At 42.6% G+C, this 16,136-nt stretch overlaps 1 protein-coding gene across 1 annotated transcript; it reads left to right on the top strand.

Annotated features, from left to right (window-relative positions):
• Positions 1-4,082: 4,082 nt before the first annotated feature.
• LOC115587844 (solute carrier family 40 member 1-like) lies at positions 4,083-14,481 on the top strand. The gene is made up of 8 exons (XM_030427907.1): positions 4,083-4,441; positions 4,547-4,614; positions 4,881-5,040; positions 5,301-5,416; positions 8,551-8,677; positions 8,918-9,163; positions 9,254-9,895; positions 10,886-14,481. Exons 1-8 carry the CDS (start codon positions 4,408-4,410, stop codon positions 11,200-11,202), a joined length of 1,710 nt encoding a protein of 569 aa, XP_030283767.1. The 5' UTR covers positions 4,083-4,407; the 3' UTR covers positions 11,203-14,481.
• The last annotated feature ends 1,655 nt before the right edge of the window (positions 14,482-16,136 follow it).

The raw sequence follows: 16,136 nt of genomic DNA, 5'->3' as shown, positions 1-16,136 counted from the left end.
AGAGTCGATGCCCATGGAAACAATACGACCGCAGCGCCGTTATGTTCCAAAAATGGGAAGAGGAGACAATCATAATCATTGTTTCTGGTGTCCTATTGTTGGTCTTGGTGGGTGAACCTCAAGAGCCCAGCCTTCGTTAAAACTCAAATATAGCTGAGCTTAGTATAATGCCTTTTATCCCCTGCTGCAACAAGAGCTCAGCACAGAAAAGACCAGAAGCCCTGCATGAAAAAGAGATGAATAATCTGATCCCTCAGGTGAGATTTCACACCTTGCCTCCACCTCCATCCCGACTTTAGCTGCGGCTTCTAACTGTCTGACGTCTGACAGCCGCAGGAGGCAAGTCATCCTCGTATTTTTATCCTGGAAGGACAGATTTAGCCGAAGTAAACACAGCTTGTTGTCCGGGCTGTGAAAGGGATCCCAGACATACCTGCAGGTCACATGGCCGCAGGATGACACAGCAGCCGTCTGACCACTGATGACAGGTACCTGAGCCCGACCGGCTGACACACCGACCCACTAATAGTGTGGCTGGTAATCTGTTTGTAGCTCAGTGTGTGCAGACTTTCAAACGGCTGAGAGCTCTCTGTGTGGTCCTTGAATAGATCACAATGGGATGGAAGGGCCTATTGTCACCGCTGGGCTCAAAATATGTGCTTATGTTCCCTGTGAGTGTCACTTCTGCTCCCTCATACGATGAGATGGCACACGGCACAGCAGGCCGACGTGTTGCTCCGGGCAGAAAATAGTGCTTTTGTGTATTTATTTTCATCTACACGTCTAAAAATAACACGATTTATTAGCAGCCATGTATAATTATGGTGCCGCATGTTCAAATATAGTGACTGGATGGTGTGAAAAGGTAGTTTTTAATAACATTCTAAAGGCCTTCAAGCTGTTTTTTGGACAAATAATCTTGATATCTTTCTCATTAATGGTTAGACGAGAAGATTGATACCACTCTCAAGTCTGTACACCAAATATGAAGCTAAGACCACCAGCTGGTTAGCTTAGCTTAGCATAAAGACTAGAAACAAGGGGAAACAGCTAGCATGGCTCTGTCCAGAGGTTACAAAACTACTTCAGTCAAAAACTTCTCTATGCCAATTAAAGAAACACTACCAAAACTCAAGAAATAAAAGCAGAACAAGAGCAAAGGTTCAGTGAAAACAAAGAGTAAAAGAACATTTTTGTGAACTTTACACTAACTTTGAAGCTACAGCCAGCAGCCACTAGCTTAGCTTAGCATAATGAAAGGAAACAGATGGAAGCAGTTAGCATGGCTCTGTCCTGAGGCTACAAAATCCACCTACCAGCAACTCTAGAGGTGATTAATTAACGCAGCATAGCTTCTGTGTTTGATCGGTACAAAACTGCAGAGTGAAAATGATTGGCTGTGATTTTATGGGATGCTGTGCCCAAGATTTATTGTTTTTCTGGCGAAATGGGTTCCTGAGTGATGTTGTAAAACCACATTTAGTTTGTTACATTTCATTTTCATGCTCAGGATTAAATAAACAAGATGTAACATGTAATTTCAGGGATCAAGCACCCGTTACCTGAGAGAGATGGAGGGTCCCATTTATTTTATATCATAGATTCTTAATAAATTGATTTTACTTTGTAGAAATCTGTTTCAACTTCCCAATTGATGTTTGCCAATAATATTTTTGGTTTCATGTTAACATGTATATAAACCAGGCACATGTAACAACAATAAAGTTTCATTTTTGGATCAGCAAAACAACATTTTGAGGCTAAAATGTGGATTTTAGTGCGTGTAAAAGCAGCACAAGGTTTCCAAACTCCAGCCATTGTAGTCAGTAACTTCTTTAAAAACACACTTGGGATTGTGCTCTGAATCAAACTCGTACTTCAGAGCGTGTTGCAACAGGTCTGGATGTAATAATAAATGTTTTGTGGATCGACACGACCACATTGAAAATCTCTCACGAAGGCTCCAGCACAGTCATTTTGGGTGGATTCGGACCGAGTTTGGATGTTTGTTGTTCAGATGACAGGAGCACATTTCTGTTGTCTTACTTCAGCTTCCAGAACATTTTAGGGAATAACAGAAAGTGGAGCAGCTGATAGAGAGAGAACTATTAAAACAGAGATAAGACGCGGCAGACTAACCCACATACATGCATGTGTCACGTTATATCCTCCATCACATGGTCGGTCTGAGGAGAATGAGGGTCTCTCTCGGCTGATAACGGCCTTTTATAGTCCTCTGTGCCCGTATTAGCCATGTGCTCACTGACCCAGTGTTTACTACTCTTTATGGATCATCTGCAGCCTGTAATTACTGGCGTGATTCTCCTCTGTTGACATAGGTGAACAAATGCAAGTCATCCAAATGTGTGATTTGTACACATTTTGTCTCTTGCAACAGACTTCTAGGTAAACAGGTCAAGGAAGGAAAAAAAAACACTCAGAACGCTTTAATTTGTGTCGTGTGGCATCAAATGCACAGATGAGTTCAGTTAATGTTTAACTCTCAGAACAAATTTTCTGCTCTCGTCTGCTGTTTGCTCATTTTTAACCTCTCAGGTGGAGGTTGTGTGTAAAGAGGAAGAGCAGCGTGTAATTAAATGATAAGCAGATTATTGGATCTGGCAGGAGGAGCTGTGAAACATCTGAATCTGAGTTTTATTACTCTGAATCAATCAAATGGAGTTTCAATAGCGACACAGTTTGTTATTATAAATCTGAACTTTTGCAACCTTTAGCCTGTATTCTCCTGAAGTTCATGAGGAAACAAATATTGACTTACTTGAGTGTTTCCATTTTTCTCCTACTTTATACTTCCATACCACAACAAATATTGTACTGTTTACTCTATTACATTTAGTTAGTTATAATTTAGTTACTGGTTACTTTGCAGATTTCATGTTGTATCAAAGCCAAAGTAGCACAATTTTAAATATATTTACTTTATGAACAATCAGATAAAAAAAACTATATACAAACATGTAAATATATGTATCATATACTTCTACAGATATAAGATTATATATACTACATCGATATATAATGTTTGTATGATAATTATTTTTGTACTTTTAATGGAAGCAATTTTATATTACAGTACTGTACATATACAGTTTTTAGGGCTGAAATGTAAATGTAAATGTATACATACATACATATATATATATATATATATATATATATATATATATATATATATATATATATGTATATATGTATATATATATATGTATATATACCAGCACAGTGTGTAGTACAGGTATTACTAGTACGTTTTAAATAAACAATAGTATAAATACCAGCAGTGTGTACAGGTGTAGTAGCTACAGGTATTATTGGTCTTTTAATAAAGTATAAATACCAGCCCTGTGTACATGTGTAGTATAAATACCAGCCCTGTGTACATGTATAGTATGAATACTAGCTCTGTGTACATGTGTAGTATAAATACTAGCTCTGTGTACATGTGTAGTATAAATACCAGCCCTGTGTACATGTATAGTATAAATACCAGCTCTGTGTACATGTGATGTGTAGTATAAATACTAGCCCTGTGTACAGGTGCAGTATAAATACGAGCTCCGTGTAGATGTGTAGTATAAATACTAGCCCTGTGTAGAGGTGCAGTATAAATACTAGCTCTGTGTACATGTGTAGTATAAATACTAGACCTGTGTACATGTGCAGTATAAATACTAGTCCTGTGTACAGGTGTAGTACCGGTATTATTATTACTCATTTAATAAAGTATAAATACTAGCTCTGTGTACAGCAGTAGTATAAATACCTGCCCTGTGTACAGTTGCAGTATTAATACTAGTCCTGTGTACAGGTGCAGTCAGGTGTTGATTGGGAGCCTCACAGCAGGTAAACAGGTAGATTTACCCTCCTGATGACAATGACACCTTTCTTCTGTGCTGATATGTTTCTGGCTTTTCTTTTATTTTGAGCGCCCGCTGCGGTGAGCTGCGGTGCGGTGCGGGGGGGCGGAGGGGGACGGAGGGGGCGGGGCCAGTGAAGGAGGACCGCACTTGTTTTTGACACAATGTAAATAACGGCCGGTCACGTGACCGCGTGGGTATATTGGAGGCGGGACGTAAACAGAGCGGCAGCAGAACAGAGCTAACCGTCGGACACGGAGCTGCTCCGGCTTCGTTTTAAAAAGGCTCTCCGGCTCTTTAGCTCACACTAACATCTCTTTCCGACTTCAGCTACAGTGTTAGCTAAGTTTGGAGAGGAGACATCAGGAGGAAGACGTGTGTTTCTGCCGGTTTTTACGTTTTTTTTTTTATCTGTGTATCGGTGTGATGCAGCAGTAGGTCGACCTGCTTTAACGGTTCTTACAAAAGAGGAGAGAGCAAACAGACAATATTCACTCGGTTGTTTTTTTGACCCTCGGACAGCTTTAAGATGGATACCTCTTCACCCAAGAAGACCTGCTGCGGTAGGTTTACTGTCACTGCATGTTTTTATTATAAATTATCACGACACCGGTGTGTTAATGTCTTGCTGATGGAGATGTAACATGACCGTTTGTTCCCCTTCACAGACTCCATCACTGACTTCTTCACCTCAGCTAAATTCCTGATCTACATGGGCCATGCTCTGTCAACATGGGTAAGAGAAACCACACACACCATCACAGGCTATTTTGAATGACACAGCATCATGTATTTATGTGTTATTGCTGCCTTATGTGTGGTTATTAAACTGTCATCACAATACAGGATGACATGTTTTTTCCCTGTTTGGCTCAACCACACAATACAATAAATATCATGTCATGTTCCTAAAGTGAGGAGAAAGAAAGAAAAAACAACCACACTGGGATCAAGTGTCATTCCCTGGCAGATTACTAATCATATTTTTTTTTAAATCCCCAGGGTGACAGGATGTGGAACTTCGCCGTGGCCGTGTTCCTGGTGGAGCTGTACGGGAACAGCCTGCTGCTCACGGCTGTCTACGGGCTGGTGGTGGCCGGATCCGTGCTGCTGCTGGGGGCCATCATTGGGGACTGGGTGGACAGGAACCCCAGACTTAAAGGTGAGGAATCAGAAGTATATCTGCCCATCAGGGATTGTTTGTCATGACTAAAAAGCCCAAACATTCAAAGTTAAATGTTCCCCCTGTAGAGGAATTTGGCACTGTTGGATCAGGTCATGGAGCCGGAGGAGGAAGAGGAGGAGGGGGGGACGCGTCCGGGCCATCTTGTTAAAGCGCCCTAATGAACCAGCTTGTCAGACAGAAATCTCTTGTCTTTGATCAGATTTCTGTCCCTAATGTTCTTCGTGGTGTTTCCACAGTGGCCCAGACCTCGCTGCTCGTCCAGAACAGTTGCGTCATCCTGTGCGGGATCCTCCTGATGGTTGTTTTCCAGTTCAAAGAACAGCTTGTGGAGCTTTACAATGGATGGATTCTGGTAAGATCACTGGCTGTTTGGACGGGATCTGATGGGGGGACTTTCACTGAAAAAACATTATTTTTTAGCTGCTTTTCCTCAAGTGCAGCACTCTGACTTCAGGAATCGAACTTGCTTAGTTTTTACTGATATGGACGCCGGTCAGTATGATATTTATGACCAGCTGAACTGCTTTCACATGACGAGTGCAAAGACCTTTGACTGTTCCAATAACTTAAATCGACAGTAGATTACTTGTAATTTAAATTCTCAGATATGGTTGTATCACACAACTTCTCGTTTTATACATTAATGCTCATGATATTCAACATTTTCTTTTTTTAACTACAATTATTGGTGACACTTTATAACTGGAATGGCACTCAACAGTCTCCTTTTGTACTCATTCATAGATACAAGCCACCTAAATATCTAAAAGATTAATGTTTTATTCACTGAGAAATTTAACAAAAATGTTGACACAGCTTCAGACTGACCTGTTACACCGGTTGAAGTGGTGAGTCTGGCTGTTTCTTTTAGGTGCACACTGTAATTTAAATTCTTTGAACAAATACGGCTGCAAGTTAGTGTTTTTGTTCATTTAAATCACAGCACATGTAACAAGAAGTTTTAGAGACAAAACATTGTTTAAATGATTTTGTTCCTGGGTCTTTTCTAGGCTGAGACCCCTCTTAGATCCAACAAACAAACAGACATGATGAAAACATAACCATCATTAAAAAAAGTGTTACATTTATAGCTAATTAAACTTCAGTTAATAGTTAACAAACATCATCAAACGTTGAAACTAATCAAAATGTAATTCAAAGTGAAAAACGTGGGATATTAAGAAACCAAAATGTATTTAGAGACTTAAGCCAAAAAGACAGAAACAATTGTAACAACTATAAACAGTAAATTATACATTAAACAGAATAAATCAATAAGATTACAACATTTCAATGAGCCAAAACATTAACCAGCACAAAATGATGAGTAATCGTTTATTAAGCAATTGTTGCAGCTGATGTTTATAAGACTTTGTAAATGGTTGATAAATAATGTGCAGTTTATCTACAAACAGTGTTTGGATGACCGTTATTAAGTTGGAGCTGATGCTTATTAACCTTTACGACTGATTAATAGTCCTTTGCTCACTGGCACATTCCAAAGTGGGCTCACCTCGACCTCAGCCCAGGGCTTACTGACCCGCTCCAGAGCCGGGTCAGTACCAGAAAATCTAATCTAATTTATTTTGAGGCATTTGGCCAAAAATATAGTGTTTTTTGTCGGGCACTCGTAGTATTTACGAAGTGTTTTAGAGGGCATAAAAAATTTGAGGTATATAATGTGTTGCACAATAAAGCCTGAAATTTAACAATATTATTTTAAGGACCGCTCAGCCACTGTTCCAGCAATCATGTAAGCATTTACTTGTTTTTTTTTAAACAGAGAAATACCCATTAACTAAAGTTTAATATGTTTTTTAATTAATTTCTGAACTTGTAATAATATTTATTATCACGAGAAAACAAAGAATGCTGAGTCACGTTCATAAACCAAACATGAGAGGTTATTAAACACAAACATGTCCTTAAAGTCTGCAGGACAAGATGTGTGTCTGTGGTTTGCTCAGGACTTGTTTACACTTGTTGAGCTATGTGGCTTCATAAGCGCTACCTCACCACAAAGATGTGGACCTAATTCTGCAGCTGACCGACATGCAGGACTGACAGGTTTACAGACCAGTCAGGGTGTCAGGTTGAAACACAAAAGCCTTTCTGTTGACAGGGGGTTGGATGTCCCCAGAGTTGAACTCTGCATTTGTGGGACGCCTTTAGCTTCTCCAGAGAAAGCGAAGGGGGGGATTTCACCATGTGAGAGTGTTTAGAGGGCCGGCTGGTGTTGGACTGTGTGTGTAGGTGGAGAGAAGTGGGTGAAACAGGAGATTGAGTGTCTCCTTGCTGAAGGCTGTGTAGTCAGCAGGTTGTGTTCAAGGCCCGTCACATGACGGAGAGGCAGAAATGTGGCCGGGCTTGTTCTGATCGGAGCAGCTGTGTTTTCTGTGTGCAAACATATCGACCAACGAGCCGTATTTGCATTAAATATGCTACATTTGCTCGTTTGTCTGTCAACCGCCGCTTCTCTGTTGCAGCAGAAGTCGAGGTCACATGTCGAGTATCATATCAGCTGTCGTGCGCTTTCTCTTAAGCAGTTAATTTTAAGAGAACCTCATTGATTTTTTCTCAACAGGGAGCTGTTGCTTTTCTCTTGTTTGCATAAGACGACATGTGAGTCTTCTGTTGTTGGTATCAGGTGAAATCTGTACTTGTATTCAGGAAGTTAGATTAGAGGTAGAACATGTTTCTTCTTGAATTTACATCATAATAGTAAAACTGGAGGCATTTTCAAGAAATAGTGACACTATCGTGTGTACAAGTCAAGATGCAAAGTTTTTGACAGTATGTCCATGTTTAAAGGATGATGTTGGTAGTTTGCCAGGATTTTTCCCTATCACTGAAAGAGCAAGGTGCAGCTGAAGGAATGTGAAATCAGTGTAGAGAGCCTAAAACTGACTACACGACTTATTAGGCAAGTTTTATCATTAAGCTTTATGGGTTTTGATGATTTTTGTAGCTACTCTTCCAGCTTTTTGTGCCTAGATATGATAATATTAATAGTCCAAAACTATTTATTTTAACAAATCCCATGAAAAAAAACAAATTGATTAGTCTGTCTCTAAATATTTTATGACTTCTCCACCTTTTGTTTGGCACTCAGCCCAAAGTGGCACCTCCTGAAGGTCTGAAATTTAAAAAATGAGCGATAAATGTGCAGTTTTGTCTAAAAAAACAGCTGATCACTGCAGATTTTAAGCAAAAACTAGTCAAACAGGGGAAAATGGTGCATCTGTTGGGGACTATTTTAGCCTGTGGATTGATATCATTTGCCCCTAAGTGTCCAGTCTGCAGATGATTGATGAGATAAGAAAGAAGAAAGGTCTATTTCTGTTTGGCAAAAACACATTTTTATCCCTATAAAACTCTTCACTTTGTGTAATGTGCTCCACGCAGCTGCAGCTGATTGATTTTTTTATATTTTAAGCAGCCCCTTAATTACATCAAACTTGATTTTTTATGTGTTTTCTTCCCCAGACGACCTGCTACATCCTGGTGATCACCATCGCTAACATTGCCAACCTGGCGAGCACGGCGACCTCCATCACTATCCAGAGGGACTGGGTGGTGGTGGTGGCGGGTCAGGACAGCAGCAGTTTGGCAGGTCAGTTTTTAGTACCCGCAGCTGCCTTATCATCAAATGTAGTCCTCACGTGACTCCGTTATCAGATCTGTCCAGCGGGGCAGACTTTGGACCCTGGATGCTGACTCACTCTCATTTTCAGCTGCATGATGGAAAATAGTCCTGATGAACTTTGTGACCCTGACCTGCTGCCATATCAGTATAAAAATCTATTAAAACAGAAACTTGATTTGCATCTTCTTCCTCTTTTGTATCAATCAGACATGAATGCCACAGTGCGGATTATCGATCAGCTCACCAACATCCTGGCTCCCATGCTGGTGGGTCAGATTATGGCCTTCGGCTCACATTTCGTTGGCTGCGGCTTCATCTCTGGCTGGAATCTGTGCTCCATGTGTCTGGAGTACGCTCTGCTGTGGAAGGTCTACCAGAAGACGCCAGCACTGGCCACGAAATCCGGTCAGAAGGAGCCGCAGCAGGAGCTCAAGCAGCTCGGCCCCCAGAAAGGTAGATACAAGAACTTGTGTTTGATTGGTATGATGATAGATTTTGGTATGATAACAGTCTGAGGATAAACGTGCTTCTGCCCTTTCACAGATGTGGAGGACGGTCAGAGTCCTGAGGAGTCGTCTCAGCCGCTCATGAATGAAGCGACAGTCGCCACCAAACCCGACTCTACAAAGCAGCGCGGCTGCTGCTACCAGGCGACCGAACCTCTGCGCACCTTGAAGGCCGGCTGGGTGGCCTACTACAACCAGAACATCTTCTTCGCCGGCATGTCCCTGGCTTTCCTCTACATGACGGTGCTTGGCTTCGACTGCATCACCACGGGCTACGCCTACACTCAGGGCCTCAACGGCTCCATCCTCAGCCTGCTGATGGGGGCTTCGGCCGTGTCGGGAATCTGCGGCACCGTCGCCTTCACTTGGGTCCGCAAGAAGTGCGGCCTGATCCGCACCGGCTTCATCTCAGGCATGGCCCAGCTGGCTTGTCTCATGTTGTGCGTCGTCTCCGTCTTTGCTCCCGGGAGCCCCTTCGACCTCAGCGTCTCGCCCTTCCAGGACCTCTACACACATCTGATCGGAGAGAAGGCGCTGCCCGAGGCCGAACACAGCCTCCCCAGCGTTCTCATCGGTGTGAACGCCACTACTACTGCTGCACCGGCTGAAGAGATGCCCCCTCTGCAGTCCTACATGTCTGTTAGTCTGCTGTTTGCTGGCGTCATTGCTGCTAGAGTTGGTAAGTTATCTTAATACCATCATGTTGTTTCTAAGTTGTTCTTTTGCTTCTCATTATTAAGCAAATTTTGATTGCACAATATCATGTAGGTGGAATTTTGACACCATCAGCGTTTTGATTTTTTGCCTATAGAACTTTCACTTCCTTATTTTATCTGTCAACGGACATGAAGTCTCCTGTCAGTGCAGCCTCGCACCATTTCTCTCAGCTCTCAAGTCTCCATTAAAGACTAAAGTTCTATTCAAATGGGACGAGTTTTATCAGAGGACTTTGTGATTCAAGAATTACGACTCCACTTTGCACGTGGCACAAAAGCAAAGTCTGAATTTAGTTGTATTTCAGTGCTTACATCAGGATTTCATAAGACTTTGGTGGCGAGCTCTCCCCAAAATTTCTTTGCACATTTTAAAGGATTAATGCAACAATCTAGTGCACTTTGAGACCAACTGGCTCAGAGTGAAAGATGTTTTACAGAAACAACAGCATGATTGATGCTGTTATGGGAAAGTGTGGCGGGACAAATGAGACTATGGTGGGGCCATCGTCTAATTCATTGGTTTCCACTTTGATATTATTTTTCTCTGAAGCAGAGTTGAGGCTCCAGGGTTCAGATGATGATTGATTAGCACTGAAGTAAATGATACACCGTCTAAATTGGTTTGTTATTGTTATTTGACAGGAAATTAGAGTGTCCTTGCTGTGTTGGCACTTCTCTCTTCCTTTCATAAAATTTTTAAAGATTGTGTCCTTGATTACGACTTCCTAAAGGTGACTCAGGCAATTATAAGCAGGTCCATAGGTCAAACTTTTCCATAAGTCACCAGAATTTCACACAAGACCTCAGCAGGATGTCAGAGCAATATTTGCAACCTTTGCTTCCAGCATTATTGCCTGATAATTGCTGCTACAGCTACTGTTGCCCTCTCAGGTTGTTTTACTGCGGCTGTAAAGAAATAGCGTCAGGACTGACTGTTGATCTCTGTCCTGCAGGACTGTGGTCCTTTGACCTGACAGTGACCCAGCTCATCCAGGAGAATGTGATCGAGTCGGAGCGTGGTGTGATCAACGGCGTCCAGAACTCCATGAATTACCTCTTAGACCTGCTGCACTTCATCATGGTGATTCTGGCCCCGAACCCGGAGGCGTTCGGCCTGCTGGTCATCATCTCCGTCTCCTTCGTGGCCATGGGTCACATCATGTACTTTGGCTTCGCCTTCAAGAGCCTGGGAAGCCGCCTCTTCCTCTGCTGCTCGCCGGAGCAGAAGGTGGAGACGGTGGAAAGCCCCTCACTTCCTACCACCGTCTAACCCCGTTAAAGAGACTCTGTCCTGGGTACATACTGCTCACGCCTTACCCTACGCCTGCGGCTTATTCATCTAACATGCAGAATGCTAATGCTAACACAAACCAGAGGAAGGTAACTTAACTCGCTATGCATAGCCATTAACAAAGCATTACTCATTAGCAGAAGAAAGCTAACAGTCAAAGACAACTAACAGTTTTAGATGAGGCAGGTTTTCTCCCCTCAGTCCGGGAGTCAGATGAGAGCCTCGGCGTCTCATCTGTGAGGCCACGCTCTTTGAAACACACATGTACTGTTAAAGAAATCAGGGGAAAAGGCACTGTAAAATATTCTCCTCCTAACAGCCTGGATCTAGCTGTAAAGATGTTTCGAAGGTGCTTCAGCTAACTTAAAGGCAAAAACGAGGGAGAAACCTCACAGGGAAGCAGGCACTGAGGCTCGGATTCAGGGGAGGCGGCTGTCGGCTGAGACGCCAGAGGGGCTTTTCCGTACACAAGTCGGTCTGACTCAGCACGTCAGACCAGCGCGGCAGGGATTTGCATTTCCATCACAGCAGGACTTCCTGCTTTAAGGTGCATCTTTAACTGATGCACTCTTGTGATAGAGGAGTGGCGAGTTAGAATCACCGCTAACAAGGCTCTGCTACTTCAGAGATAAACCAGTTTAAAATCCTACAAATTCTTCACAATAAAAGTCCCTCGTTTAGTTGTTGGAACGCTTTTATTGTGAAGCCAAATCAGGAACTCAACGCGCTAAAACACGCTGAAACAGTCAAATACAGCAGAAGGTACAAATGAATAATGTTTGTTTGAGGAGGGGAAAGTGGACGTGAGGTCTGCGCTTCAACCTTTTAATGGAAACGCAAATCAGCGCAGCACAGTTTGACCAAAAGTGTCGACGGAAAAGCTCCAGAAAAGACAGAACGCCCCCTGTTTTCCTGACACTCACCTCTCAGTGACTCCATTGGTGCTGTAGCTGTGTCTGTTCTCTGATAGCCTCCTCTGTCAGCTCACAGGATTATACCTAACCAAACACAAACTGGGATCTAGTCTCTTTATAAGGGTTATGCAATTAACTGTATTTATTCAGGAACTGCAGACGGTTGGTTTTTTTGTAATAACTGTTTCGTCAGTATTGTGTGGTCGTGCCATAAGACAGAAATCCTATGCACCCTCGCCAATAACGCTCTCAGTTACCAAAGTGGCATAAAGGAAGTGAGGGAAACCAAACATTCCAAATATATATATTTTTACATCAGGTGACAGTAGACGTGTAGGTTCACTAACGCTTTCATACACCCGAGTTTATCTGAACCTTTCTAACCCGCTCTGAGATTGTACTTTATTTTCTGCTAGTTTACATGAATAGTGTTATTTTTGTCACCTTTTTTTTGATCTTTATGTTCCTTTGAGTAATTTTTTCAATCGTGATTGTTGTTACACAGGCACTTTAAGTGATTGACTTCTGTCATTAACACGTGATCAGGCATTTGATCAATATTTTTGCACAAGGCTGAAGTCCTGACCCCCCCCCCCCTTATTGAATCACTAATCGGCTCCTCGTCTGCTCTGGGGAGATTGTGGTTTTAAAGACAAAGAGGCACATATTGTAACACTCAGCCCGCATGTTCATGTTCAGGAGGAAAAACTGTACCAGTGAAGAAATCCAAAAACACCCAGACTTCACCCAAAATGACCTCCTCATTCTTCAAGAGTCAGCCAGTCAGCAGATTTTATCAGATCTCAGTTCACGCTTCAGACTGCCAACAGGATCTGCGATCGGGTTTTTACTGCTGTAAGCTTCAGCAGAAGGTTTACAGCTCTACAGGACTGGTCCAGAAAATGCATTTCAAAAGTATCTCATGAGAGGGAAGAAAACTAATTTCAGACACAAGGCAATTCAAAGTGCTTTACAGAGATACAGAATGACATTAAAAGTAAGACGAAGATCATTTTTAAATTGCATTCAGAAGACAGGAAAAAGCACAAATAAACAAATAGGGAAAGATATGATAAAAACAAAAGCAAGTAAATGATTTTATAGAGCAAACAACAAATCAATTAATCAGTTCTGTTCTGGACCGGGACCCATCTTCCATCCAAGTTTTGTGAAAATCCGCTGAGTAGTTTTTGTGTAATTCTGCTGACAAACCAACAAGCGCACAGGGGCGAAAAACCATAACTTCCTTGGCGGAGATAATTACAGGATTAATGTCAGTTTCAGAGAATATCTGTACATAAAATTTGCTAACGTTAGCCACCATTAGCTACTGGTCATACCAGACCCAGTCAGGCTGTAGCAGCTAAACCCCCTGAGTGCATTGAACTGAGTTTTATGACTTCAGCTTCTCATTTTTTAGAGGAATCATTTTGTTATTTTCATATTTCAGAAATTACACAATCTCGCCTTTAAGATCAAACACACATAAAGTCGTTAACGTAGCTACAACTAGCTCCTGTCCACCTCTGACCTTCAGTGATTTCTCTCGCCTTACTGTAAATTAGCCTTGACTGCTGTTGAACGCACACGTGTGGCTGCATCGAGTCGGCAACCAGCCGCACCACGCCCACGACAAAATCTAGCCGGTCTAGCCAAGATTTTGGTAGCGGGGTAGAAGAAATATTTAGGTTGGAAACCGAAGTAGCCACAGCAGATGTCTGAGAACAGAGGGGCGCTTTCTTAGCTGCCCATTCCCTTGAAATCTGGCGGTGGAGGCAGGATGTCTGCAGGTGTGCAGAGCTGCAGACTCGGAGGGAATGGAGCTTAATTTTCATGTTTTCACGAGCTTCACCACAGCAGCTCTTTGAAACAGCCCGTCTGCTGATTCAGGAATCTCACACATGGCCATAACTCTTGTATTTTTAATGTAAATAACATTAGCTGTCAGTCGATATAAACTTACATACATATATAATTCGAAAAAATGCAACAAAAAAAAGATTGTGTATACTGTTGCCATGCTGTTTTTTTTACGTTTTGAATACTTAGTGTTAACATTTTGTGTCAAATTTCTGAGAGATTTTTTAGATTTGTGTATAAAGTTCAATCACTGCATTTCATTTGTATCATACTGCTTGAATCTGACATATATCTCTCTGTATATACAGTATATATATCAGTGTTTTATATATATATATATAGCTGTAGCTGAATAGGTAAAAAAAGCATTGAATCATTAAGAAATCATCTGTTTTTATGTCATAATCGCACTCCACTGAATATGAGGACGTTGGTTCTGCTTGTATTGCATGAGGTCTCTTAAATAAAGAAAACCTTCACAATCGCCAGTCTGTTCAGTATGTGTGTGTGTGTGTTAGTGTGTGGTCACATACCACAGCAGAGTTAGCAGCTAATTTTCTCCCAGAATCCATTTCTTTCTTTCAGACAGCCGTTGTTAAACTGAGTGACTTTAAGCTGAGCTGGATGATCCGGACAAAGGACAAAGCGTGACCTGGTTTTTTGTGTGACCCTAATGGACATGTTAGAGAGTTATGACTCCACATTTCGTGGTCATTGAAGCATTTAAAACATTTAATATTTATATATATTTTATTGCTTATTTAAGACCAGGAGTGTTTTCTGACCATTGGGAGCTCATACCGCTTTAAGAACTTTTACGTAACACCAAATAAAGCAGCCCTGAGCACCTACAGTGTTGTACTGAGTTCCCTCCTCAGACAGCTTAGCAACCATTCACACCTGGGCTCACCTAAACCTAGCAACCAACATGAAGGCCGCTTGGGTCAATGATTCTGAAACTCATAGCTCACACTTGTCTGTAAGCACACTCCTACACTCCATAAGGACACTCCCACACTCTGTAAGGACTCTCCCACACTCTGTAAGGAAGCTCCCACACTCTAAGGACTCTCCCACACCCTGTAAGGACACTCCCACACTCTGTACGGACTCTCCTACACTCTGTAAGGACTCTCCCACACTCTGTTAGGACTCTCCCACACTTTGTACAGACTCTCCTACACTCTGTAAGGACACGCCCACACTCTGTAAGGACGCTCCCACACTCTGTAAGGAAGCTCCCACACACTAAGGACTCTCCCACACTCTTTAAGGACGCTACCACATTCTGTAAGGACACTCTAAGGACTCTCCAACACTCTGTAAGGACGCTCCTACACTCTGTAAGGATGATACCACACTCTGTAAGGACACTCCTACACTCTGTAAGGACTCCCCCACACTCTGTAAGGAAGCTCCCACACTCTGTAAGGACATTCCCACACTCTGTAAGGATGCTCCCACACTCTGTAAGGATGCTCCCACACTCTGTAAGGACATTCCCACACTCTGTAAGGATGCTCCGACACTCTGTAAGGACATTCCCACACTCTGTAAGGAAGCTCCCAAACTCTTTAAGGACATTCCCACACTCTGCAAGGATGCTCCCACACTCTGTACGGACTCTCACACACTCTGTAAGGACACTCCCACACTCTGTAAGGACACTCCCACACTCTGTACGTACTCTCCTACACTCTGTAAGGACTCTCCCACACACTAAGGACTCTCCCACACTCTTAAAGGACGCTACCACATTCTGTAAGGACACTCCCACACTCTAAGGACTCTCCCACACTCTGTAAGGACTCCCCCACACTCTGTAAGGAAGCTCCCACACTCTGTAAGGACATTCCCACACTCTGTAAGGACATTCCCACACTCTGTACGGACTCTCACACACTCTGTAAGGACACTCCCACACTCTGTAAGGACACTCCCACACTCTGTACGTACTCTCCTACACTCTGTAAGGACTCTCCCACACACTAAGGACTCTCTCACACTCTTTAAGGACGCTACCACATTCTGTAAGGACATTCCCACACTCTGTACGGACTCTCACACACTCTGTACGGACTCTCCTACACTCTGTAAGGACACTCCCACACTCTGTAAGGATGATACCACACTCTGTAA

This window comes from Sparus aurata, chromosome 9 (genome assembly GCF_900880675.1).
Source record: "Sparus aurata chromosome 9, fSpaAur1.1, whole genome shotgun sequence".
Lineage (NCBI taxonomy): Eukaryota > Metazoa > Chordata > Actinopteri > Spariformes > Sparidae > Sparus > Sparus aurata.
The sequence above is the reverse complement of the archived record's forward strand: the minus strand, read 5'-3'. Positions and strand labels throughout refer to the sequence as shown.